The sequence below is a fragment of the Paroedura picta genome, chromosome 8 (assembly GCF_049243985.1).
Source record: "Paroedura picta isolate Pp20150507F chromosome 8, Ppicta_v3.0, whole genome shotgun sequence".
Lineage (NCBI taxonomy): Eukaryota > Metazoa > Chordata > Lepidosauria > Squamata > Gekkonidae > Paroedura > Paroedura picta.
In genome coordinates, this window is record NC_135376.1 from 44524100 (window position 1) to 44549579 (window position 25480).

At 41.5% G+C, this 25480-nt stretch overlaps 1 protein-coding gene across 1 annotated transcript in view; it reads left to right on the forward strand.

Moving 5' to 3' along the window:
• The first annotated feature begins 1761 nt into the window (after positions 1 to 1761).
• Positions 1762 to 25480, forward strand: part of FBXW4 (F-box and WD repeat domain containing 4) — an 81269-nt gene continuing 57550 nt past the window's right edge. Inside the window, exons 1-5 of the mRNA XM_077349493.1 lie at positions 1762 to 2214; positions 15524 to 15619; positions 16359 to 16541; positions 17926 to 18058; positions 23775 to 23869. Of these exons, the coding sequence (XP_077205608.1) occupies positions 1991 to 2214; positions 15524 to 15619; positions 16359 to 16541; positions 17926 to 18058; positions 23775 to 23869 (731 nt within the window). The 5' untranslated portion in view covers positions 1762 to 1990. The remainder of the gene's footprint in view (positions 2215 to 15523; positions 15620 to 16358; positions 16542 to 17925; positions 18059 to 23774; positions 23870 to 25480) is intronic.

Genomic DNA, 25480 nt, shown 5'->3' on the forward strand with positions numbered 1-25480 from the left:
ATGTAATGGTGGTATTACAATACAAAATTGTAGATTTCTATCTATATGGCCTCATGGACGAAATGTCTGAAGTCATAGGGTGTCCTTTGGGTTGTTTGAAGCTTTCAGAGACACATTGGAATTGTATTGGTTTGAAATAAAGAACAAGGCTTCTTTCACCTAATAATCATTTTATTTTAAAGGATTTTTTATTCTTGTTGTTGTTGTTAGGTGCGAAGTCGTGTCCATACCCATGGACAATGATCCTCCAGGCCTTCCTGTCCTCTACCATTCCCCGGAGTCCATTTAAGTTTGTACCTACTGCTTCAGTGACTCCATCCAGCCACCTCATTCTCCGTTGTCCCCTTCTTCTTTTGCTCTCAATTGCTCCCAGCATTAGGCTTTTCTCCAGGGAGTCCTTCCTTCTCATGTGGTGGCCAAAGTATTTGAGTTTCATCTTCAGGATCTGGTCTTCTAAGGAGCAGTCAGGGCTGATCTCCTCTAGGACTGACCGGTTTGTTCGCCTTGCAGTCCAAGGGACTCGCAAGAGTCTTCTCCAGCACCAGAGTTCAAAAGCCTCAATTCTTTGATGCTCGGCCTTCCTTATGGTCCAACTTTCACAGCCATACATTGCAACTGGGAATACTATAGCCTTGACTAGACGCACTTTTGTTGGCAGGGTGATGTGTCTGCTTTTTAGGATGCTGTCTAGATTTGCCATAGCTTTCCTCCCCAGGAGCAAGCGTTTTTTAATTTCTTTGATGCAGTCCCCATCTGCAGTAAACTTGGAGTCCAGGAAAATAAAATCTGTCACTACCTCCATTTCTTCCCCATCTATTTGCCAGGAGTTGAGAAGGCCAGATGCCATGATCTTCGTTTTCTTGATGTTGAGTTTCAAGCCAACTTTTGCACTCTCCTCCTTCACCCACATCTTTAGTTCCTCTTCGCTTTTTGCCATTATTTTTTTATTCTAGTCTAAAGCAACAATAAGGTACAGAATACAATAAGAATTCTTCACTTTGCGGAAAATACAAAGTGTATCTTATTTCAGATATCAACATTTCCTTTATTATTGGACATACTTTTGGCATAGGATAAAAGTTTAAAATGCACACACAATATTCTCCAAATACATAATGTGTGGTAGCTCCTTAAAACAGGGTTGCTTATGTCAGGCATGCATGTAGTGATTACTTAGCATACAGAGGTCAACTACTTCATGCCAAAACAAGCTTCAGCTGTTGATCCCTACCAGTTAATATTTCCATCTAAAACTTTAACTCTGGGACAAAAGTTTTCAGAGGCTACATACAATTTTAGCAAGTGCAGGGCTTTATTTCAGAAATATCACTCTGGCAATATTGCTGAAGTGTATTCTCATAGTGTGCCTACATTTTTGCTCCACTCTTCTTGTGAAAGAACTCAGGGCAGTGTATGTCATCTTTCTATTTTCTCCATACAACAACCCTGTGAGGTAGATTTGTTTGGGAGTGTGTGACTATGGGGATTCAAACCTGGATCCTCCAACCCAACCAAGTTCCAAGGTGGTTGCTGTGAGTAGCAGGGAGTCCTCCAATGGGGAGTAGTTAGGCGAGGAGGAAGACGCTCATCCTAGGTCCTTTTTACCATCCCCGTCTGCTCCTAGTCATAATTCATGCCCCCACACATATTTTTACGACTTCCGTACACTAACACGTGGCTTGCCTTCAACTGGTCTATTCCACAGTGAATCCTAATTTGCGACGATCGTGTCTAGTGAGACACACGTGTATGCACGAGAAATCCAGCGCCCGTTCCCCTTTCCTGGTCGTCGCCCGCCCCAGCGAGGCCTGAACTTTTCGCCAAGACATTTAATTAATTCATTACCGAGGGCGGAACACACCCATGTGACTAACCGGCCGGCCGGGCTGGGAGAAGCGGCCTCCCCCGACCAGCGGAGGCCTCCCCGGGCCCAGCGGCGGCAGCTCCGGTGTGGTCGCTGCCGGGCCCGGGCCAAGGGGGCCGCCATTTCATGGGGAGAACGGGCAGCCCCCCGCAGGCCGAGACCCGCTGTGCACTGTGGGGGCTGCCGGAGGAGCTGTTGCTGCTCATCTGCTCGTACCTGGACGCGCAGGCCCTGGGCCGCCTGGGCCAGACCTGCCGCCGCCTTTGGCGCTTCGCTTCCCGGGACGCGCTCTGGAGGCGTCTCGCCCGCTCCTGTCTCCACGCCGGCTTCAGTGCGCGCGGCACCGACCTGTAAGCGCCTAGGCCGGGGAAGGCGAGCTGGGAAAATGCGAGGCGGCGCGGCCTAGCCGGTTCCTGAGGGGGCGCCCCTGTAACTAAGGCTCCGCCCGCATTGTGAGAGGGAGGGAGGGGGTTCCGGAGCCGCGGAGAGCGCGGGAGGGAGAAAAGTCCTCTTGGTAAACTCCACACGGAGCTGGGGCGGGCCGGGACGGGCATGAAGACCTCCCAGTGGTTCAAGAGCCCAATTATGCTGGATTTCTCCGGTCAGAGTCTTGTGAGCTAGGGCCTGTGGCGGGTTTTCCCTTGGGGGTACGGTCAAAGCAGCATTTGTTGCCCTGGCCTCTTCATCTAAGTGGCAGTGGGCAGGTCCCAGGTCATGCACATCCCTCCCGTGATCGCATACGATGGCTAGGCTCAAGTGTGTCGCTTCAGAACGTCAGAATTGCAAAATAGAAAGTAGGAGAAAATACACCCAATATACTTAACGTGTGAGGGAAATTCAAATGCTGGTTTTGATCACCGAACTTGTATAAATACCATATTAGCTGCTGTGAGTCTGTTGAGACTTATTTATTTAGGATGCTTGTAGCCCAAGAAGGTCAGGGTGGCATGCCTGGCTCCTGGGTTTGATCCTTGAAACCAACCTCTGAGGCAGGCTAGGGGCTCCCAAAGTAGTGTCTGTGGTGCCCCCAGTAACTTTCCTGACACTCATCAAGTGTTTTCAGAAAATGGGTAAGCCCACATGAGCTTTTGCCCAGTAGAACTTCTGAATGGCCATTGGAGATCTGTAGGACTGGAAGTTGTAGTAGTCTCTAGGGAATAAATGTATCACCCTACAAATTGAGTTCGCACTTGTTGAATCCTGAGAAGGCTTTGAAATAAAAACAAAGTTTATTTTAGGAAGATGTTTAACTGAGGCCATCATCTATTGAAATATATATTGATCCTGCCCTTTGCATTGATTTTCCATGTAAAAATCCTCTGACGCATATTAGAAGATTTGGATTTTTGATAATGGATAGTGAATAGTGGATTTCTACAGAATAGTTTATTAGAAGAAATATGTAAAGATCCCCTCAAGTTAAATTGTGCTGAACTTCCAAGGTGATTTTGTTTGACTAATTTTTAAAGTGATGGCTTCTGGAAGGTATTCTTCAATTTCCATTGGTTCTGGTTTGCTGTGTTTCTTGGGCTTACAAATATACACATTTCCTGTTTGGGCTGTGATTATGTGAAACAGCTGTATTGTTGTTGTTTCTGTGTATTTTATTGTGGAGTATTTATTGAGTATTGAAGCTGCTTCAAGTACGGGAATTAGGTTTATTTGTTTTATATAAAAAATACAGATCCAAATTGCTGTAGGTTGCCTTCAGTTTAAAAATTGGGGGCAGGGATAAAATCTATTGGATATGGTGACATTCTTCTGTCTGCCAAAGGGACAGATATGATTTAAAAAATGCACATGTTTAAAACATTTCAGGAGGGCATGGTTAGACATATAGCTCAGATGGCTGAGGTGCTCTTGCGGGGGGGGGGCAAGATAGTCTCAGTTTGCCACACTGTGGGCACAATCTTGATCAGGCGCTTGCAGCATTTTGAAATCACTTTAAAATGGCAGCAGTGTCCCCAAGGCAAACACAGCTGGTGTGGCCCCTGAGATCAGATGTAGATGGCACTTCATTTCTGTGCTTACAGGAGACTCACAGGGGCTGTGTGTGCAAAGCTGTTCAAATATGTATATCATTCCTATTAAATATACAGGGTGGGATCACTGGGATGATTTCATGTTCAGCAGATCTGTGGACCTTCTTGAAGGAGATTGCATTCTAATTTAAAGTAACATCCCTAAAAAATGTTGCTCCAATTATTAAGATACATTTCAAAATGTGGTGTTTGAGCTGGAAATAAAGAGGGAAAAGTAAGTTGGCTATTTCATTTGCTCTCCTATCTCCTGCATAATCATGACTGCTTCAGATGGTCCAACTGGTTGAATAGTTTTGGTTTAAAGTTACAGAACAATTAATACATAAGTTGAGTTGTGTTCTTGCCATGTCATGCCAAGTTGTATACGATTATGTATATGTGCGCGCACACACACACACTATCCTTAGGTTTATACAACAAACCTACTCTGTCTGTTGTGATGTTTAGAATAAATTGACCATAATTGCAAGCTGTAATATGAAAATTAATAGATGAAGATTCAGGATGAATATGATTAGCTTGTCTTCCTTCCTAAGTGTTTGATTACTGCTTTAAATCATCCCACAAGTAACCTGTAGTCTAAACTCTAAAGGAAAAAACTGAAGTAAAATATTTTCTCACTATGCTATGTCCTCTGCATTGCCTTTTTGTAGAATCTTCCACTGTGGGGCACCTGTACTGTTTTGTTGCTTAAATATGGACCCTTAGAAAATAACTAAATAGTTTTGAGCCACATTGAAACTCAGCGGAGCAGAGAGCTCTTTGGAGTGACAGCAGGGATAAATGATAGATAAGAAAAGCCTCTGCCTCTTCCTAATGGGGACTGCAGAATGCCTGAGGGTATGATAGGCCAGCACTCTTATTTGGTTCAAGTGCAGTCCTGTCTCTGTAAACATCCTAACATGGTGCTTTGCTAGATGTAGGCTTATTTGTTGCCTTAGCACTAGCTTTTGGAGGAAACCGTGTTAGGTGACAACTTTTCTGCTGGAAAGAATGCAAAGGCTACTTAAAGAAGCTTGAAAAGCTTGTACATTTACTAGCAGAAAAATCTCATGAGATATTTGTGTGCTTGTTCAATTAAAGGCAAAGGAGGTGCAATCTGGGAAAGAGTTTATCTGCCTTGTAACTGTGTAAATGGAACAAACATTTCTACAATGTTTCAGGCATGAGATGCTGCCACCAAAAAACTTTCTCAGGTTACCACCCCCTTCCTTCCTGCAGGCAGGAGCACAAGAAGGTTAGGAGGGGGGATCAATTGGTGAGCTGTACAGTATAGTAGGAGAAAGTCCTTCAAATATCCTGTCCTAGTAAGACTAGCAGTTTGAATTCTGTCCCCACCAAATGAGCACTTAGGGCAGCCTTTTCAGTATAGGGCAATGTAATCACTATATCCTATTCTTGACAACAGCCTGGACCAGTTGACATATCAGGATAGTTTTCAAAGGCAGCTCCACATAAAATGCATTACAGTAAACTTAACTTGGATGTAATCAGAGCATGGATTACTATGGCCAGATATGCTTTTGGGGGAATGCTTATAGTTGCATATCACCTGAAGCTGATAAAAGGATTTTCTGCTCAAGAGGAGACCTGAGCCTCTATCAGTAGGCCAAAATTCAACAGCATCCTAAAACTATAAATCTGTTCCTTCAAGAGAGAGCGCAACACCTTTCAGGCCAGACTGACCTCTCAATCCTTGTGCAGTTTTAACTTTGATCACTTTGATTACTTGTCCTGGTCTGCTGGTCCTGATAGAACTTGTTGCTATATCTTGGCATTTTTTCATAATCTCTTTAAACCCATCTGACTTCTCAGGGAGAAATAGATCTGGCTTATCATTTGCATTTGATGTCACCTGGCTCCTAATCTCTAGAAATTTCTCCCATTGATTTTGTTAAGATGTTAAACAGCATGGTGGACAAAATGCAGGACTGATATCAGCATTCCCTGGAGTGGAACAGCTTGCTGGGTCCTGAGGTCCTGGGTGGGGTAAAATGCCACTGATGCTACCATCTGCCCTTCCCCAACCTGCTCATTTGCAGGTGCTTTGTCACTAATGTTCCTGGCTGTACATGATGTATGCCGCATTGGCTAGTGGGGCTCCCCCAGCCACCAGCAAACTTGCCAGGACAGATGGAGAAAGGGCATGCAGGGTACTTGATCATGGAAAGTCAGAGCGCTTGCAAGTGGATGTGGGAAGGATGCATACGGTAAGGGAACATATGAGTGAGTGGGTGAGAAGGGAAGCACAAGTTGTGGGCCTGGTGGGCAGAAGGAAGGGAATGGTGGCTCCAGGACCCCCAGAACTTGGAACCAGAGCTGATAAAATGGACCATTTTATGTAGCAACAGTTCCCCAACACTAACTTGTAGTCCCAGGTAATTGTGAATAGGACTGCAACTTTATTATGCAGCTGTGGGGCACATTTTAAATTGTGATTTAAAGCAGAATATTTGTGCAGAGTTTGATTTCTTGGAGTGAATTTAGGTAGGCATCAAATTATTGCTCTATAATTGACTCTTCAGGGCTTTGTATTCTCCATCTAATTTAAATAGCGGATGAAAGGTTGGGTATCCCTTTTGAATCTCCTAATTTGGTTCTGGCTGTTAAACAGTGATCAGAAATGTGCAGGAATGTGTGAGATGAATGGCATTCCCTTCTTCCTTCTCACCTGACACTGTTAAGAGGTGGAACTGAGGAATCATATTTGATCCAAAATATTCTCTTGTAAAATTCATGTTGAAAGCCACAATTCCTTCTTTTATTTTCACTAGTCATAACTGTTTGCAATTTTGGGTGAGATTTGGGGGGAAAGCACAGAGACTGCAAACTGGTTTCCTATCTTTTCTTGATGGTAAGCTTGTAGATAAGTCTACAGGAGATGGAAATCTGTGTGTGCTTCTTGCTTAAGGTGGGTCACATGCCCAGGAATGCAGTCAAATTATAATGGTGACAAAGTGCCGGAAAAGGGTAGGGGGCAAAAAAGAGAGTGAGAGAGCCCCAGGCAGTAGAAAGAGACCTGGGAATACTAGCCTGGCCAGGCCTCAGGGCCAGGTTAAAGATTCCTCCATGCATTAACAGCCACAAAGATGTTTGTTCAAGGGGGCTCATTCCCCCCCCCCCCTCTGCTTTGTCATTTTTAAACAATGCTATTCCATGGGAAAAGAGAGAGATAGGTGTGAAGAGTAGCTACATTTCTTGGTGCACTTGTTCTTGTTTCTTAGTCTTCCTTTGCTTCTGCTGTGCACCATATCAGGCATTTTCATGTTTTATGTGTACAGATAATTATGTTGAAAAAGAAATTCCAGTTCTACTTGTCACTGTTACAAAATTTTCTGAGGGAAGGCAAAAATGTGCCTTCTACTTTTGTGCCTGAGAAAGATGCTCAAGACAATGGGAAGGGAATAGTTACTTTAAATTCCATGGGGTAGAAGTAATAATATAAGGTATAAGGCATTCTTCATCTGCTCCTGAAAATTAATGGGGTATCTGATTGTATGCGTTATTAGCTTGTTTAAAAATCTGTGTTGTACAATGGATATTAAAAAAGTAATGGGTATTTGAGGAGCTGCCCTGTGGTAACTGTTCTGGTTTGGGTAGCATGGAACTTCAAGCCCATTCATGGCCACTGATTAATACCCCTTCAGTATAATTTGTTGTAGCATGGCTTTTTAGGATATGAAAAAAATTGTTGAAAAGCAGCACCTTACTGTGCATTTCTGCCCATTGTTTTTTATCTATTCTGTGCCCTTTGGTTTTTGAGTTCTCTCCACTGATGCATGAAAAGAGCTTTCTTCCTTGTTAGAGTCCACAGCTAATGGGGAACCAGACATCTTCTATTCAGTCTCTTGCTTGATGGATGGAATGGCTAGCAAATCTCAGATTGCAGACTTTTTTGTTGTTCTTTGGGGGTAGTGTCCAGTTCATGTTTCTACTACTAACCTAAGAATTAGCTTGCTATGTCTTCAGCTGCAGTTTTGGTTGAGACAGAGCAAGATATAGTCTTTCATTTTCAGCAGAGGCCTCCAACCTTTTTGAGCCAGTGGGTACCTTGGAATTCTTACATAGCATACTGAGTGTAATTGCAAAATGGCTACCTAAGGAAGTGGGAACCAACCACACAAATGTCAGGGAGTGTAATTATGCATAAATCTAACAGCAACTCTTAAGTATTTCAGGCACAAGCTCTGCCTAACAGGTTGCCTTTAAAATTAATATACTATTTAAAAACATTTTCTTGCTTGTACATAAAGCTTACCTTCAGTGCTGTGTGCTCCTTGTGCTGTGGTGGCAGCTGCTGTTGAAACAGTTTTCTTTGAATCTGTACAGCCAATCAATTCTGCAGGGGCTGATGAGAAGCCATGCTAGGTAAATGTACCACCTTGCCCTGCTTTACTTTCTAAAAACTTGTGATGGGCCCCAGGAAAGATGCTAATGAGTACTCTGGTGCCCATGGGGTACTACACTGGGGACCCCTAATTTTCAGTATGAGTTTGAATTTAAGGTGGCCTTTGATATCTATTTGTCCTTTTGAAGGTAAACAAAATCTGACTCAATTCAACACATAGTTCCTAGTTGTTTCAATGAGTGGTTTCAATGTACCAATGGGTGGTACAAGTAGTAGTGCATTATGTATTGACTTCTGTAAGCCCGTAAGAGTGCCTCTTAGCAGATACTAGAGTTCAGTTGCTACCATGGCCTTGTGTGCCCTAGCTTCATGGAAAAAGAGACCCATGAGGGCTTTAATGGAGATTGAATTCCCTGCATATTGGCTTTCATTTCTAGTTGAAATGGCCTAGGCTAGGTACTACTATAACCCTTAACATATTATATTATATAACCAGTAATATAATATATGCAGAATATATATAACAAATAAAACTGGCGGTATTGTGGCTGAGCTACTAGGAGCAAAAAATACAGTACATTATTCTTGAAGGTCGACCCAAGATGGTGTTAGAGGTCATAGTACTGTTGATTCTGCTTTGTTCTAGCAAACGTACTTGAGAAGTCTCTGCCACAATGAGTTTTTGTTCTAAAAAATTAACACTTGAGAAACAACATGCGGGTAGGTAAGGGATGAATGTGAACAAATGCACTGGTAGCTATTTAGGCCACCACCACCGAAGTAGGCAACAGCTAACTAGCCTGAATTCACTTTTATAGCTCCATGAGAACAAAATTCCATTTCAAATTTGTGTTAATAATAAACAGCCACAATAGATCCAGTGCTGTAACCTGCCGTGCATTTGAAGGGTCGGTGCCCATGAGCCTGGTGCTGGAATTCAGAGTCCAGACAAAAGCATTCCTAGAGTTTTATTCCTCCCACTGATGCACAAGCCTATTTTAAAGTAGCTTTCTTTCATGCAGAATTGGATGCTTATGTCTGTGGTGCTGGATACTGGATACTAAATTTAATCTCTAGTTACTGTCTTCAGAAAAATTAAATATATATTTCCCCCATATTGCTTTGGGTAGGTACTGTCTTGCAGTCTTTAGATCTTGGTCAGGTGGGGGTGGTTTTTGCCTCTGAAAGTTTTCTGGTCTTATGCCCCTATATTAGGATTCATTGCAAGCCTCATGCTTTGATATGACAGCTATTATATGTGGCCTTGAAACTTGGTATTTGCTTGAATGAGGAGAAAAAAAGATTTTGTTTATTCAGGAAATGAACATTCAATATTAGCAACATTAGCGTATGCGTCAACGCTGTCAGTTAGGGTTATCATACCGGAACAGGTTCTCTGTATGAATAGAATAGTGTAGTTATTTAATAAGTGAGCGGGATAAGGAAGGGTTTTCTGTAGTATTTCAGCTTGCATTTGATACAGTGTCTAATGGGAATCATTAGATTGGAAAAAAGGCAGTTTAATATCTTTATTTTGAGGAAGTACAATAGTAATGTTTAAAAACAAAGTCTTATTTTTTAAGTTGACAATGGGTGAAAGAAGAGAAAGGTAGAAGAGAAATTATTTATAGGATTGGTCTAAGTATCCTGATGAGTTCAGAGTGGTTCGTTTCCTCCACTTGTGAGTTGGTTTAGATTGAGAGATCATGACTTGTAAGCACTATAGCTGAATGTGTACTTGAACTAGACTTTCCCATCTCTAAATCTAACTCTTTAGTTTAAGGTGACCAGATTTTAACATTGGTAAAGCGGGACACCATTGACCGGGGGGGGGGGTTCTTGATTAAAAATCTGGTCTATATAGAGCGACAAAAAGTTTCATAGAACGCATGGAACGCAAAAATAGTATTGTAATATATATTTTTTAATTTCAACATAAGTACAAGTTGCCAGGTACTCCCAGATGTCCCTCCAAAAGTGGGACAATCTGGTCACCTTACTTTAGTTAGACCCAGTATCCCATACTGACCAGCATGTGTTAGTGAAATAAGCAGTGGAAATGTGTTAATAGCTTATTTGCATAACCCTTCCATCAATGCTAGTGGTCTGCTTGCACCTGACAGTGATATTTATAGAAGTCCCAGTGACAGTTTCATGAGAAGGAAATTCAGTGGTCTGAATGTGCTGTGCTCCCAAAAGTGACTGCATGGATTTTTAGGTTTTGTACTTTTCTCATAATTTTTTTCTTTTTGTGCAGAAATCTGTTCTAAAATTGCTATGAGATCATTTGTATAAGTTGAGTATCATGTCCATTATTTTGGATATTATTTTTCTTTTACTGGCCCAATTATTGTTTGGGGCAAGATCATAGCTCAGTTGTAGAGTATGTGCTTCATATGCAGAAGGTCACAGGTTCAGCCCCTGGCACCTTCCAGTTAAGAAATCTTAGATAGCAGGTGTTGGGAAAGATGCCTTTCTAGCTGAGATTAAGCAGCTGCCAATAATCAGCACAGATTGTACTGAACCCTATGCACCATAGTGTGATGTAAAGTAGCTGTATATGTTCACTATGTAGTTGTCTGCTAGAAAGTTGTAAAATTAGCTTGTGCCCCTTTTCTTTCAAATTGATTTTTTAAATGCTGAATCAGACTGTTGGTCCATCAAGATCAGTATTTTCTCCCTATGAGGCAGGAGGATGTCTTGGTGGGTGTTTCCTACCACATGCTTTGGGAGGCAAGGCTTGATTTTATTTCCTGTCTCCTTCATGGTGGGAGGCACCCTCACCAGTTTTCTTCCTGCCTTGATAAGGAGCAGGAGGCAAGGGTACATTCGCTGACCTCCTAGTTTTATGATTTCTTACATCTATGCTATTCTTACAATTCTACTATCCGTAGTACTCTTACTACTACTATTATTAGCTTTTCTATTATTCTCCCTTGGCTCTAGGATTCCATCTGTAGTGGGTGGTTCTCAGCCACGGTTGCTAGGGAGGCAGGACAACTTTGTCCTCTTCTTGTATTCCTCGCTGGAACCACCCCTTCCTCTCTCAGTTTTTCTCCTGCCTCTCAAGGAGTGTGGTCTTATCGAGCAGTTGCTCTTTAGAATTCTATATTTCTGTTTTCCTGCACTTTAAGCATTGATTGTGCTCTACACACCGCTTTCTCTTTTTGGCATAAGACAGAGAGTGATGGCACATTCAATGACAGGTTTTTTTTTCAGAACCTTCATGTTGGTTGCAGGATTCTTACATGTGGACATGGCAGATAGCAGTCTGTTTCGGGCTGTCTTAGCCACTGACAGCAGGAGAAAGAGAGAGCACTATTGTTGACCAATCCACCAAAAAGAGGCACCAGACCAGTCCAAAACAATTGTGACGGCAGGGGGAAAGGTACTTGGCGATCACGTAGAAAACATATTAGTAGAGACGAGAGACAAAAGACAAATCTATTCCTAGACGGGTCAAGAGGGGGAGATCTTCCTTTCTCACTCTTCATTCCCTACCTAGATACAGATCCAGTTATAGAAGGGTTTCCTGGAGCAATTTTTGTCCCTCAAGCAGAAGAGGAGGTTATATATCAAAGTTCCTAAAAATTCTCCAAACACAGGGAACAAGTCAGATAGAGGGCCCAAGTCCCCTAAGGCCTAGCTCCTCAAGCATTCTAGTGGGGTGAAGACTATTAAAATTTGCAAAAAACTGGGTCATTCACCAAATAGACTCCTGGGCTCAGGAGGTTGTAAATCTAAGAATTCCACAGGCTACCACTGGAAAGATTCATTCAGTCCCCCAAACTGGGGGGGGGGGAACCTCCACAAAATGACTAAGAACACAGACTGCAATCCAAAATTTATTAGACATCGATCTAAGCCAGGGGTAGTCAAACTGCGGCCCTCCAGATGTCCATGGACTACAATTCCCAGGAGCCAGCATTCGCTGGCAGGGGCTCCTGGGAATTGTAGTCCATGGACATCTGGAGGGCCGCAGTTTGACTACTCCTGATCTAAGCAATAGAGGTGGTGTCCCAACTAGAGCAAGATCAAGGAATGTATCCAATATTCTTCATGGTTCCAAAAGAACAGGAAACTGGAGGGCCATTCTAAAGCTCAAGTTTGTGAACAGTTTCATCTTCAGAATGGAGATGCTGAGATCAGTAGCAGAGGCCCTTCAACTGGAAGATTATGTAACGTTCCTAGACCTCATGTAGGCCTGCCTCCACACCCCAATACAAAACCCAGGAAATTCCTCAGATTTTGCATAGACTGAAATCATTACCAGTTCAGGTCCCTACCATTCAGGCTGTCATCAATGCTGAGAGTGTTCACCAAAGTTCTGGTGAATGCATTGTCAGTTATCAGGCAGGAAGGCATAAGCATCTACCCTTATTTAGATGACTCAGGGTTCCATTCAGAGAACTAGTGCTTCTTCACAGACAGAAAACCATACACCAACTCCAGCACTTCGGGTTCTGAATCAACTTTGCTAAAAGTTCCTTGATTCCAGCCCAGAAACTAAAATATCTGGGAGTTATAAATACCAAATGAACCAAGTTCTGCATCACACAGAAAAAGATAGACAAGACAAAGGAAATGGCATTTCTAGCCCTAAAGAGTCAAGACTCTAGTTAAATGAGTCTATCCAGCCTGATGGACTTACTGTGATTTCTAATGCAGAAGCAATACAGTGGGGAAGGTTTCATATGAGGGGACTGCAAAAATCTTAATGTCCTTTTCAGTACAAAATAACCAAAAGAAGATGTCACTGAAGGTCTCGACTGCTGTGAAACAGTCATTACTGTAGTGGACTCTCACTGCCATCTTGACCAAGGGAAAGTCCTTTTACATAAGACAAGAGTTCCAGATATTTACAGATACCAGTCTTCAGGGGCAATCATGAACACACAATCTATGCAAGGGAAGTGGTCCACGTTGGAGTCCAAGTGTCTGATAAATCTGCTAGAGTTGAGGGCACTTCCAACCAATAATTCACAGATCCAGCGTTTTTATCTGGACTGACAACATTTTGACCGAAGGTTACTTAAGCCACCATGGAGGCTTCAGGTTTCCAGATCAGCAAAAGGAGGTGACAAAGATATTAAAATGGGCAGAAAAACACTGTCACTGAGGGCAGAACATGTTCACTGAACACTGAACATTCAATGAGACTTTCTCAGCAGGAAAACTACACAGGAAATAGAGTGGCAACTAAAAAAGGAGCTACTCACTTTAGGAAACAGGAGGTTCAGGACTCCAATAACAGACAGCAGACAACAAGCAGGTTCAGGGGTTCTGCTCACACTACCACCATCCTCGAGCAGAAATAATAGACACTGTATCAGCAGAATGGCCAAAAGTGCTGTTATATACATACCCTCCACTTCCAGTACTGTCAAAATTACTTTGCAAGACAAAGGCAATGGGAGCAGAGATCATTCTGTTCGCACCCAATTGCCCCAGGAGACTCTGGTACTCAGCCTTGATTCAGATGTTGGTGGAACCTCAGCAGGCTTTACCAACCTCTCCAGATTTACTGCAGCAAGGTCTGATTGTCCATCCCAACTCAGCTTTAGTGGTCCTTAACCACCTGGACGTTGAAAGGAACTCTTTCTTAAAGCTAGGTTACAGCAAAAAAGGTATGGAGACCATATTATCTTTGTGGTGACAATCAACAAACAGAATTTATTCATCTTTCTGGAAGGCTTTCATAGGATGGTTGCGCAGATGGGATTGCCTGAGTCCCTCATTAGGGACTTCCTACAGGAAGGAGTAGAGAAGGGCCTTAGATCAATAACCCTCAGGCATCAGGTAGTAGCCATAGCCTCTGTAGTTCCAGAAGTTAAAGGGAAAACTTTCTCGACATCCTCACATTTTTGGATTCTTAAAAGGAGTAGCCTCATAAGAAACACTGGTGGTACATAGGTTCTGCTTATGAAGGCTGAACACACTACTGTCAGTCTTAACCAAACCACCCTTTGAGCCAATTGACAAAAGCTTAATTAAGCTGAACAATGCCTAAAATGAAAACAATATTTCTGGCAGCAATCAGTTTAGCTCGCAGAGTATCAATCAAAAAGGAATATTGTCAGTTACACAAAGAAAAAGTGATGCTGAGGACAGATCCCATCTGTAAACCGAAGGTAGTGTCCAAATTCCATGTAGCACAGGAAATAAACTTACCAAATTTCTGTCCACAGCCCAAACATAGTAAAGAAAAATTGTTGCAAAATTTGGATGTAAGATGAGCACTTAAGGCATATTTAATCCATGCACAAACCATTAATGGGTCGGAATCTCTGACTGTTGCCAGGAGACTGCTCTTTCAAGTCCCACTGAGATGTCTTTCTGCCTCATAGGGAGAATGGCCATTAATTACTTACCGTGAATGGTCTTCTCCTTTGAGGTCAGGAGGACATCTTGTCCCATCCTGTCTCCTCTTCTTAAAATCCATACATGCAGTTTCTATCAATAACAAGAAAAGAAAGATTCAAAGATAGCTAGTAGTTAGCTAGATAGCCTCACATGAAAATCATTAGTAGTTTTCCAAAAATGTTTATCACTTAAGTTCCTGTTTCTAGTTGAGAGAGTCTATTCCCTATGTTCTATAGCTTATTTCATCAGCGCTTCTCTGATTTTATTTAATAACTTTTTTAGTGGTTATGAAGTTTTATACCTCTCAGAGAATCATACTGGCAAGAGTGCCTCCCACATAAAGGAGACATGAAATTAAGTCCTGCCTCCCTAAGCGTATGACTGGAAAAATCAAGATGTCCTCCTGACCTCAATGGAGAAGGACCATTCACAGTAAGTAATCAATTGTCAGTCTACTCAGAATGGCAGTGGCTCTCCAGGGTCTCAAGTAGAGGTCGTTCACATCACTTACTCTCTGACCTTTGAAGTTGAGATGCCAGGGATTGAACCTGCAATTTTCTATATGCAAAGCAGAGGCTCTTCGCTGAGCCACAGCCCTTCCCTAAATTCTTAAACTATGGACTATGCTTCAATGTGCGAATACTTTCAGATAGTAAAAATGTGCTGAAACAAAGTAGTTGTAAGGTGATAGAGAACTAGAAATAATGGGTATAGGCTAGATGTGTGTTTCCTGCCTGTGGTATCTTTTTCAAATATTACAGTGGTATTGGGTGCTGGATGAATCCTTCTTGCAATTCCAGTATGGAACATACTCATCAGAATCTCTTATGTGGTGTTAGTATGCCAATACAATCCTGCCTAGGTCTAACATTTCTTTTCTCTCCCCCCCCCCCATGCTCTCTGCAGAGTGGAAGGTGTCTCAGTAAAGGAGAGGGTCAAAGTTTCTCAAAACTGGAGACGTGGGCGCTGTCAGAGGAACCTGCTTCTCAAATGGAAGCGCAAGCAAGTGACTCTTTTCCTTTTATCCAATATCAGCCACAAGAATTGGCTTTGTATCTTTGAATGTTGCTGCATTTTTGGTTTTCATTAAGCTTATGTATCTTTTAGGTTGCACACATTTAGAGAATTTAACTCTGTACAGAATTATTTCAGGTGATGTTGCTCTGTCTATGCATTTATCTCTTCTGCTACTATTGTAACATTCCAACTCTATTTGAATTTTATTTATCCAGTTTTTGTTCTTCTTTCCTTCTTCTCTGATTTCTTCTATGACAGTTGTTTGTTGCTAAATGCAGATCTACATACAGAATGGATGGGAGGGATCATCTGGCTATACATGGCTTTAAGGTCACCGGGAGATCTTTCTTTCATGTGCTTTTTTTTTTCTTTTTAAAAAACTTTGGCTAGGCTCCTGTGTTCCCTGCAGCATATGATTTGTCATCATATGAATAAATTTGTTTGTACAAGACTTTCAAATGCTTTTTCCCACCTTTCTAGTGCTAAAGGGCACCTCAACATATTTTATTTTAAATGTGTTAAGCGGGCATATATCTGTCTCCCCACAGCAAGGTTAGCCTCTCTTCCCATAATTTGTTCATTGGATCATCATTAGCAGAGGTACAACAGGGATTTTTAAAAGTAGTTCAAAAGGCCCTAAATTCAAAAGCAACCAAGAATTCCAGTGTATGTTGCTTGTTACAACCAAAATATTTTTTTAATATTAAAAATATTTTCCTTCCAGTTTAATGCCCTGGATGCAGCTAGACAGCGAGTATCTTTACCTGTCTCAGGCAGAAGATATTCAGGCTTATTGGCTTCGTCCCAATCACACTGGCTTGCGCTGTCCTCAGGCAGTCTTTTCTGGGCATCAGGAGGATGTGTGCCGCTTTGTACTCGCTAATGGTCACCTTGTCAGTGGTGGAGGGTAAGTTCTTGGTTGTAGGGAAAAGAGGAGGAGGGTAATGGTGGCTGAATGTCTAGCATCAAAGCTAGAAGAAATGTGTTCGAGAACATTTGTCCTATGTGTCTGGCTTCTTTCAGAGAATCTATTGAGTACATTTTATCCTGTCCTTCTTCTCAGGCGCACAGAGTGGCATACTTTTTTCTACCTTCCTCACTCTGTCTTCATAATAACCTTGTGATGAAGCCACAGCTTTCAGTTTGCAAGACCTGTGCAAGATTGTCAATTCTGGAGATCATTAATATATAGGGTCCCTATATATACCAACCACACTTGTGGGCTGGTTAAGTCTGGGAGAGCATGTTTGGCCCATGATTATTTGACAGATTCATGGCTGCAATATGAACTCTGGGCTCTCTGTTTTTAGCCCAAAACTTTACCCATTGCACTGTGTTGTCAGTCTGAACTAGATAAATAGAACCCTTGCTTAGGGATCATTAGGCAAATTCATCCCCTTCACTAGGATTGTGTATACTATGGTTCCATGGGAGTGCAGAATGGGTGCAGATTCATGAGCGTCTAAGCTTCCTTTTTTTTTTAAAGTGGGCTTCTAGCATTTATATGGTATAGATAGATATGCTTGAAAAGTGTTTGTGTGTAATGATTCCTGAAATACCAGAACAGGAAAGGTGATTGAAGTGATGGTTGAGGAGAGGTCTTTAGTCGCCTGCAATTCTCCTTGTTCCTCTCTGATTATCAAAACCAGAATAAATTATGCAAATAAGAAAAAAATTATATTGTTTTGTTAGGCTTGCATAATTTTATGGGTAGTAGAATTCCATTTCTGTTGTTGCAGAATTTAGATTGTCTGGACACACTTTAAAACTTTTTAATGAGGAGTGTATACTGCTAAGACCATAACTAAGACTGCCTGTATATATACAATGTTAGATTGCCTGAAGGTGAGCCCTGGTTTTGATATTTTAATTTTTTTTCCTTGGAAGAGACATTTTAAGGCAGATCTGAAGGAACTGTATTCTATATACAGATGTCACTGACAAGCTAGGCATCCAATATGCATTGTATTTAGAGGAACAAAGGCGTCTTATAATTGTAGAATAGAGATAAACTGGAAGTAGCAAGTATAATCTGTGGATCAATTTCTGTTATTGATTTTGTGGCAATGGTTTCTCTTTCACTGTTCATTCTAAAAGATGAGAGCTTTCCCAGTCACATAACATTGTCCTAGATTGAATGTATGTAGATGAGGCCCGAAGCACTTATGAAGGAAATTAATTTTGAGAAAAAGAAGTTGGTATTCTTTTTGTAGCTTGCATTCTGTAGCTCTGCATTCTGTTTCCTGGAATGGAGGTCTGAGGACCTGGAACTTCTCTTTTCTCTCCCCCAGAGATGGCAGTATTGCCCTCCATAAACTGAATAGCTCTTTTAGCTTCAAGTTCTTGGCACATGAACAGGAAGTGAACTGCGTGGACTGTCAACATGGCATCATTGTGAGTGGCTCCCGGGACAGAACAGCAAAGGTAAGGGCTATATGCTTTCCTCTATATGTAGTTGCTAAGGCTGTGTCTGGAAAAACAATGTTAGAAGTTCTGTTCTATAATTTGTGCTTTTAATCGGCGACACCTCTCCCCAATCCCTTTCATTTTCATCTCTTTCAAAACCTAGACTCTTAACTAATAAACAATAATGCAGATGACAGAACAGAAAGGTGCTATTGAACATGGGGAATGAGTAGTGAGCAACAGAATTAATAAAATATTCTTTATGAACAGTAACAGACCACTTCTCAAGGCCAAGAACAGCACTTTTATGGAAGGAGTGATAACAAAGCAGTGGTCAAGGCAGGCTGTCCTGGTTTAAGGGAGGGTCATTGTGGGTTTCAGAATTCAGCAAGCTCAGAATCTCACTACTGGCTGCTCCTGACTAGCATTTGCTTCTTCTGAATTGTTTGTAATACTCAGTGCATGATCTCTCAGCTACTTTATAGCCATAAGGGAGAACGGTACATTTGTTTCTTAATTATCTATATAATGATAGTGAATACTCCATGGGAAAGGCTCAGGGCTGGCAAATGGACTTTGAATTTAAGCTGTGTAAGGACAAAACTGATAGTGTAAGCATGCTTAGCTTAGATATATAACATGTCTCCCTAGAAAGGCATGGGAAGCTGCAAAGTGAAGTCCCAAGATTCTCATAGATGTGTTCATGTGCAATTTGGCTTATCCTCTCCCCCAAAAGATTGTGTGTGCACATCATTTGTGCTGAAGAACAGTGAAGTCTTTTTTAATGTGCACATTTCTTTGCTTGAGGATGAGACATTAGAAAAAACGACAGAGGGTTTTATTGACTTGCTATTAGGATTGGGGTAGGTGGGTCTTCTGAATTGTATTGTCCAACTATAGTTGCCACTTTTCTAGAGCAATACACCAACTTCCATTCATGAATTCCTTCCTTCTCAGCCAATAGAATATTGTCCTCAGAAGGCTTCTGATAGGGCACTAACCAAAGGAGTCCCGCCATTTGAAGAACACATTGGGGTAGATAGATGCATTTTATTTTTCAGTAACTGCCTTCGAGTATTTAGTAATAGTGAGAGAAGCCTCGTGATATTTTTGATTCTGAAGTGAACCATTAGGCAGGGGTCATCAACCCCCGGTCCGCCGCCCAGTACCGGGCTGCAAAAGCCTTGGCAGCGGGCCGGCAGCGACCGCGCCTCCATCTCCCCCCCCCCCCACAGCGAGAAGCTCACCAGGCCTTGAGCGAATTGGCTGCCGGGCCTTGAGCGAATCGCTGGCAGCCCGATGAGTGCCGCGCTGCAGGGGGGGGGAAGAGGGAGGTGCAGCTGTCAGCACGCCGGCGGGCGCAAATGTGCATGTGCGGAGCTGCCACGCATGCACGTTTGCATGGAACTGCCACCCATGCAGTGGCAAGTTTAGAGCATAAATGCCTCATTTGCATTATGTGTGTATGTATATATATAAATCTTTTTGAATATCTCTGAGGTAAAAGCAAGGGGGCAAACTTTTTAAATGGAATTTGTCCTTAAATCTATGAATTTGCCCATTATTTTTAAGAGGGAAAACTATGCTGCTTTGGAAGATGCCATAGATGTAAAATGTGAAGTGATGATTAGCTTTGTGGTGGCCGTGCAGTTGGCAGATTTCTTTACTTATGGCAGCTTATCAAAGTTCTGCAGGAGGCTCTGAACACATCAGGATGACAGACACTTCAGCAGTTTGACAGTCTTCTTTTTTTGATAGCTACTGCTCCTCATACTTTCTTCTGATGTCCCTCAGTAAATCATCACTGATGTTTCTGCGGCAGGTGTTAGGAATGCATTTAGCCTTTACTAATTAGTAGAATTCAAGTGATCCCAGGGCTTGAAACAACTTCAGCTGGCTAGAGCTGAAAGCAGTTAGACAGGCCATCTTACTATTTGGTATCCTGGCAAAGGTGCTTATTCTGAAGGTAATGGAACTTAAACTTTATGAGATGAGGGAGTTTCCCTCATGGTAACAATTCCATGTAATTTTCCTGTTGCAACAGCTAATTTATTGCCGCAGCAATGGCTCTTTCAGATAGTGGGTTTCCCACACTTTTCATACCCTGTTCCTATGCAACCTCCATCCTCCCCTGCACCATCGGGCCTTTGAAAATAGAATGCAATAACTAGATCAGTATAGTGGTGTAATGTCATCATAATTATGTCCTCTGAACTCCCGGAATTCATCTTAAAAAACAACAATAGACCTTTTTGTTGTGGAGATAAATCTCAGGATTTAAAAGAGTTAGATACTTTAAAAATTAATGGTGAGAATTCTGAGGACTCAGTAGATTGCTATAACATTGTAATATATAACATTGTAATATATAACAATCTAGTTATTGCTGAATAAAAGCCTGCAGTAGTGCAGGGGGAAATGGGAGAAGAAATAGTGCTGAACACAACATACTTTCTACAGGGAAACATGCTTTGGTTGGGGGAATCATCAAATCTGAAGTGGTTTGCGAAGGCACATGGAAACAACAGAAGGGCAGCAGGTGAGCAACAGTGCTGGGTGGAAATTTGGAAATCATTTGCTGCAATTGGGAGCCAGCCAGCTCAAGGTGGTTTACATCAAGATAAAAAACATAACATAAACTAATCACAGTACAACCCTCACCCACTCTACCCTCTCCTTCCCCCTCCTGCAACTCTTTAGATAGTGCCCCCTGCACCTCTTGCCATATTGCGGGGTGTTTGGAGGAGGGACCAAATCGATGTTCCACCACCTGGCCTCAACCAAACGCCTGATGAAAAAGCTCTGTTTTACAGGTTCTACAGAACTGCAAGAGCTCCGACAGGGTCGTTAGCTCTTCCAGGAGCTCATTCCACCAGGTTGGGGCCAGGACCGAAAAGGCCCTGGCCCTGGCCCTGGTCAAGGCCAGGCATACGTCTCTTGAGCTGGGAACCACCAGCCTGTTTAAAATTGCGGTGTGCAACGCTCTGTGTGGGGCATAGGGAGTCAGACAGTGCCTTAGGTATGCTGGGCCCAGACCACTTATGGCCTTAAAGGTCAAAACCAAAACTTGATCCAAAACATGACTGGCAACTAGTGTAGCCATCGCTGCACATGCTCCCCTGAGTCTTATATGGGAAAGAAAGAGAAGGAAAGAGAAGGAAAGAGAGAGAGAGAGAGAGAGAGAGAGAGAAAGAAAAAAGAAAAAGAAAGAAAGAAAGACAAACTAAATATGGGCCCTCTGTTGTGTTTTTGTGAGAACCCTCGCAGCTGCATTGTGGACCAGTTGCAATTTCCATGTCAAGGATAAAGGCAGGCCCATGCATGGCAAAAAGTCCATTTGGAAGCCACCTAGGAAAATATATATCTGAAAGGGAGTAATTAAAATTATACCAGATTCATTCAGAAGCAAAGAACTGGACACAGGATAAGTATCTTGAAAGTGGAGTGTTTTTTGTTTGTTTATTTCCTGGAGGCAAGTAGATAATGGATTGTTGATTTTTTTTCTTCCTAATTAAGGTTGTGACTATATGTGTTAAAGAGTTATTGCAGTATAAATGTAGTTTTTAACTGTGAGAACAATCAGAAGATGGAACTTTAAAAGAAATTTATTGGAAACACTGTATAAATTCCTTCATTAGATTGTCCTTGCATTGCTTACAGTCAAGTATGTAAGTATCTGCTGGGATAATTTTGGTTTATTTATTTTATGTGTATCCCATCTTTCTCCACAGTGGATGCCAAAACAGCTTGTATTGTTCTCTCTTCTGTTTCATCTGCACAGCAACTCTGTGAAGTGGTATTGTCTGTGAGTTTGTGACAGGTCCAAGGTCACCCAGCAAGCTTCTGTAGCACAACTGGGGATTTGAACCTGGATTTCCCAGATTCTACCTTGACTATTGCACCATACTAGTTGAGGGATTATGCCATCAGCCTTATGATGGGACAGCCTCAGGGAACTGGACTGAATTATCTCTCACACTAACCAGTTAATGTGCCATAGGATTGTTTCCCCCTCTTCTCTTGTTCTGCCTTAAGGACAAATCCAGTTATGTGGCTGTGAATCTCTAGACAGCTGAGAATTGACTATTCTTTGATATATCCCGACATGTATATAATTTGGAACTTTGCATATTCTTTATAAACTGGTGGAAATATGGTAGTTTGGTTATCTTTTCTGTTTTGTGGCCTACACTGTGTTGAAATATTTATGTTGTGAAGCAAAGCTGGCACCTTAATCTAAAATGCATTATGTGGAGATACGCCCCACTGAGTTCAATTGTGCTTTTTCCACTGAAGTGTGTTTTGAATTGGGTCCTAAATTATTTTCTAGTCTTGTGTGCGGGGTGTGGTTTTTATGTTTTAAATTAGTGTTTGTATAAAGTCAGCACAGCTCTTAATTTCTCATTGGAATCAGAATGTAACTCTTATACTTCGGCCTTCCATATTGCAGGTGTGTGTTTTTGTTTTGTTTTGTGATGGCCAAGTGTGCTTGCCTTCTGCATTTGAAACGCTGAAGCATCTTGTAAGCTTGAGGGCAAAATCCTCAAAGTCACAGGGAATTCAGCTTTAATTGTGCTCATTTTTAAAAAGCAGAAACAAAGCCTAACTCACCTAACACTCTTCCATCCTGATCCTTATGAACAGAGAATTGCTTTTATTTTTACCAAGTGACATTTTCCTTGTGTTGACTCCTAGCTGGAAGGGAATCCCTAGTAGGTCTCTAATGGGAGTTGTAAGTGCATTGGGTGCTTTGGAGGGATAGTGAGTGTTGATTAGGGCAGAGCTTTGAGTAGCTGCTAATGCACATTCCTCATTGATAGGCACCAGATAGCATGCTCCCAGCAATATTTTTAACCTATATGAGATAGGGGTGCATTAAAAGAGCTCAGCTTTACTGCTCCTTTTTCTGACACTAGGTGCTAAATTCCCCACTGACACTGAATAGTCTACAATCCTTAGCATTATCAACAAACAAACAAATACAACACTCCCAGCTTTGAAGATCCTTTAAGACATTGGGGGTGGGGGTGGGGAGATGTTAGGTGGAAAGGAAGCCAGAGGCTATACTTTTAGGATCCAGATAGGAGATTGGTTGGTTGGTGGGGGTGGGAGAAGCATTGGAATCAGAAGAGCTTCAAAGAACTCAAGCGTATTTACTCACCTGTAACAGGGTTCTGAAAGCTCATAAACTTTGTAATAAAGTTACTTGGATCTGTTGATAAACATGTATTGTTGTAGAACAAGTGCTGTCAAAATATGAATTAAGGCATTTGTGAATATTTTAGCAGTGTGCAGTACAAAAACAGTGCTGAGCACAAAATTGCCCCATTCAAGTATTTCTGATGTTTCCAAAACATTTGGGAGGGAGGCTTTTAAAAATCTGTTTATAGAAAGTTCCACAAAGTGCCAAGATGATAGATAAAATTTAAATATATGCGTCAATAGTGGTTGAACTGAAGCATTTCAGATGTGAATCCCTCTGCCTCTCCACAGCCTTAACTGAAACTGATTTGAAAGGTCTTGCTGCTAGTCTGTTTTCTTTGTTTTGAATAATGTATAGGCCCAGAGCTTGCAATTAAAATAAGGTGGTGATGGAGAAGATTTCTTATGATGTGGTTGGGGTAGTGGAGAGAGATGGTGCTCAGACAAACTATATCGGGAAGAAATAATTTTGAACACTAACAATATTTACACCTGCACTTTGTACCTTTTATTGTTTTAATTCTATTTCTAGGTTTGGTCTCTGTCACCAGGTAGAACTGGGCAATGTTTGCATACCATACAGACTGAAGATCGTGTCTGGTCTATTGCCATTAGTCCACTGTCAAGGTAAGAGTGTGCATTTTAATTTAGGATTGGCTCATTTTAAAATCAGATTTTTTAAATTTGCCAAATGTCTTATTTTGTCTTATTTTTCTAAGAAAAATGAATTATGCAGCTTAAGAATTTATTGAAAAATATTTTTTGTGTTGACTGGAAACTGTTGACTGGAAACTAACGGTTTTGCACTAGCTTTTATTTTTTCATGACTTAGGAAAAGGAAGGCTTGAATTTGTAATATATTATGGATACAGGCTAGATAAAGAGATGCAAGGAATGGAAATTACACGTGTAGAACTGCATCCTGTTTCTCATGCTCATTCTGCCCCTGGTTTATAAATCATTTTCGAATGCTTCCTTTTATATTTAACTTTTTCACTGTGCAGTTATAGGAGTTAGGAATTTAGTTATTGTGTTAAGATAAAACTGAAGGCTTTTTTGTATGTTTACTTAAATCTTTTTCCTGCTACATTTTTTTTGCTGTCATCTCACACCTGACTTGTGGTAACCCATATGGCTTTTGAGGCAAGAGACACTCAGGTGGTTTGCCATTGCCTGCCTCCACATCCCAGTGCTGGTATTCCTTGGAGGTATTCCTTCCAAATATTTGCCAGGGTTGACCCTTCTTGGCTTCTGAGATCTGACAAGATCAAAAGTATTGGACAAGGTATTCAAATACATGGCGACAGTGGTTAGAATCATTTATGCAGCAAAGCAGAAAGTTGGTCCAAGATTAGAAAAATATAAATGTATAAAGAAGTGGATCCTGAGCAGAAATATCCTTATTATGAGATATATTACAGATACTATTACAGTATTTTGATATTTTACTTATTGTTATAAAGCTAGGTAGTAGGTAGAGGTGGCAATATATATATAACATATATTAATACTGAATATGTAGTAAAGATGAAATTACTAGTGTTGATGTAAGTTATAAAATTTGAAATTTTATAAGTTGACTATAAATGTTCCACAATAGAAATAACTATAGTATTTTATGTATAGTGTTTTGAAAATTATGATGGAGTTGTTGGGGAGAAATGCTCTTCATTTTTTATATACATGGTATGCAACCCTAATATCTAGGAACACCCAAATCCATGGACAGGTAACACAATGGAATGGAGGAAATCTGTCTTCTAGGAGCAGTGCACATGTATCTTGCTCATATTGCAAGACAGTGATCCAAATTTTTGCAAGGGTGTTTAATATTGAAGCACTTGGTCTAAGAATATTGTGGTTTCTATTACGGCAATTAACTAAAAAAATCCATATAATTCTTGTGTGAGAATTATTCAGCTAACAGAATTAAGACTGCAGTTCTGACAGCTTCTGAAAGAAAAATGAAGCAGATTTCAGGAGCAATGCTAAGTAGATCTATTCAAAATTTGGGCCAAATATGGGTTGGTTTAGAGCTTGGGAACTGATATTCAGGGAAGGTATATTTCTGAATAACTGGGCTTTTTGTTGGTCTGGCTTAGCTGTTTGGGGCCAGCTATTTAACAGCTGTTAGGGGCAATCCTTGCCCTGTTTCTCCAGGCAGCGGTGAGCTATGGCCAGCAGAAAAGGGGTAAGGATGTCCTTTTCTGGGCAATCCCATCCTTTCTCATGACCAAG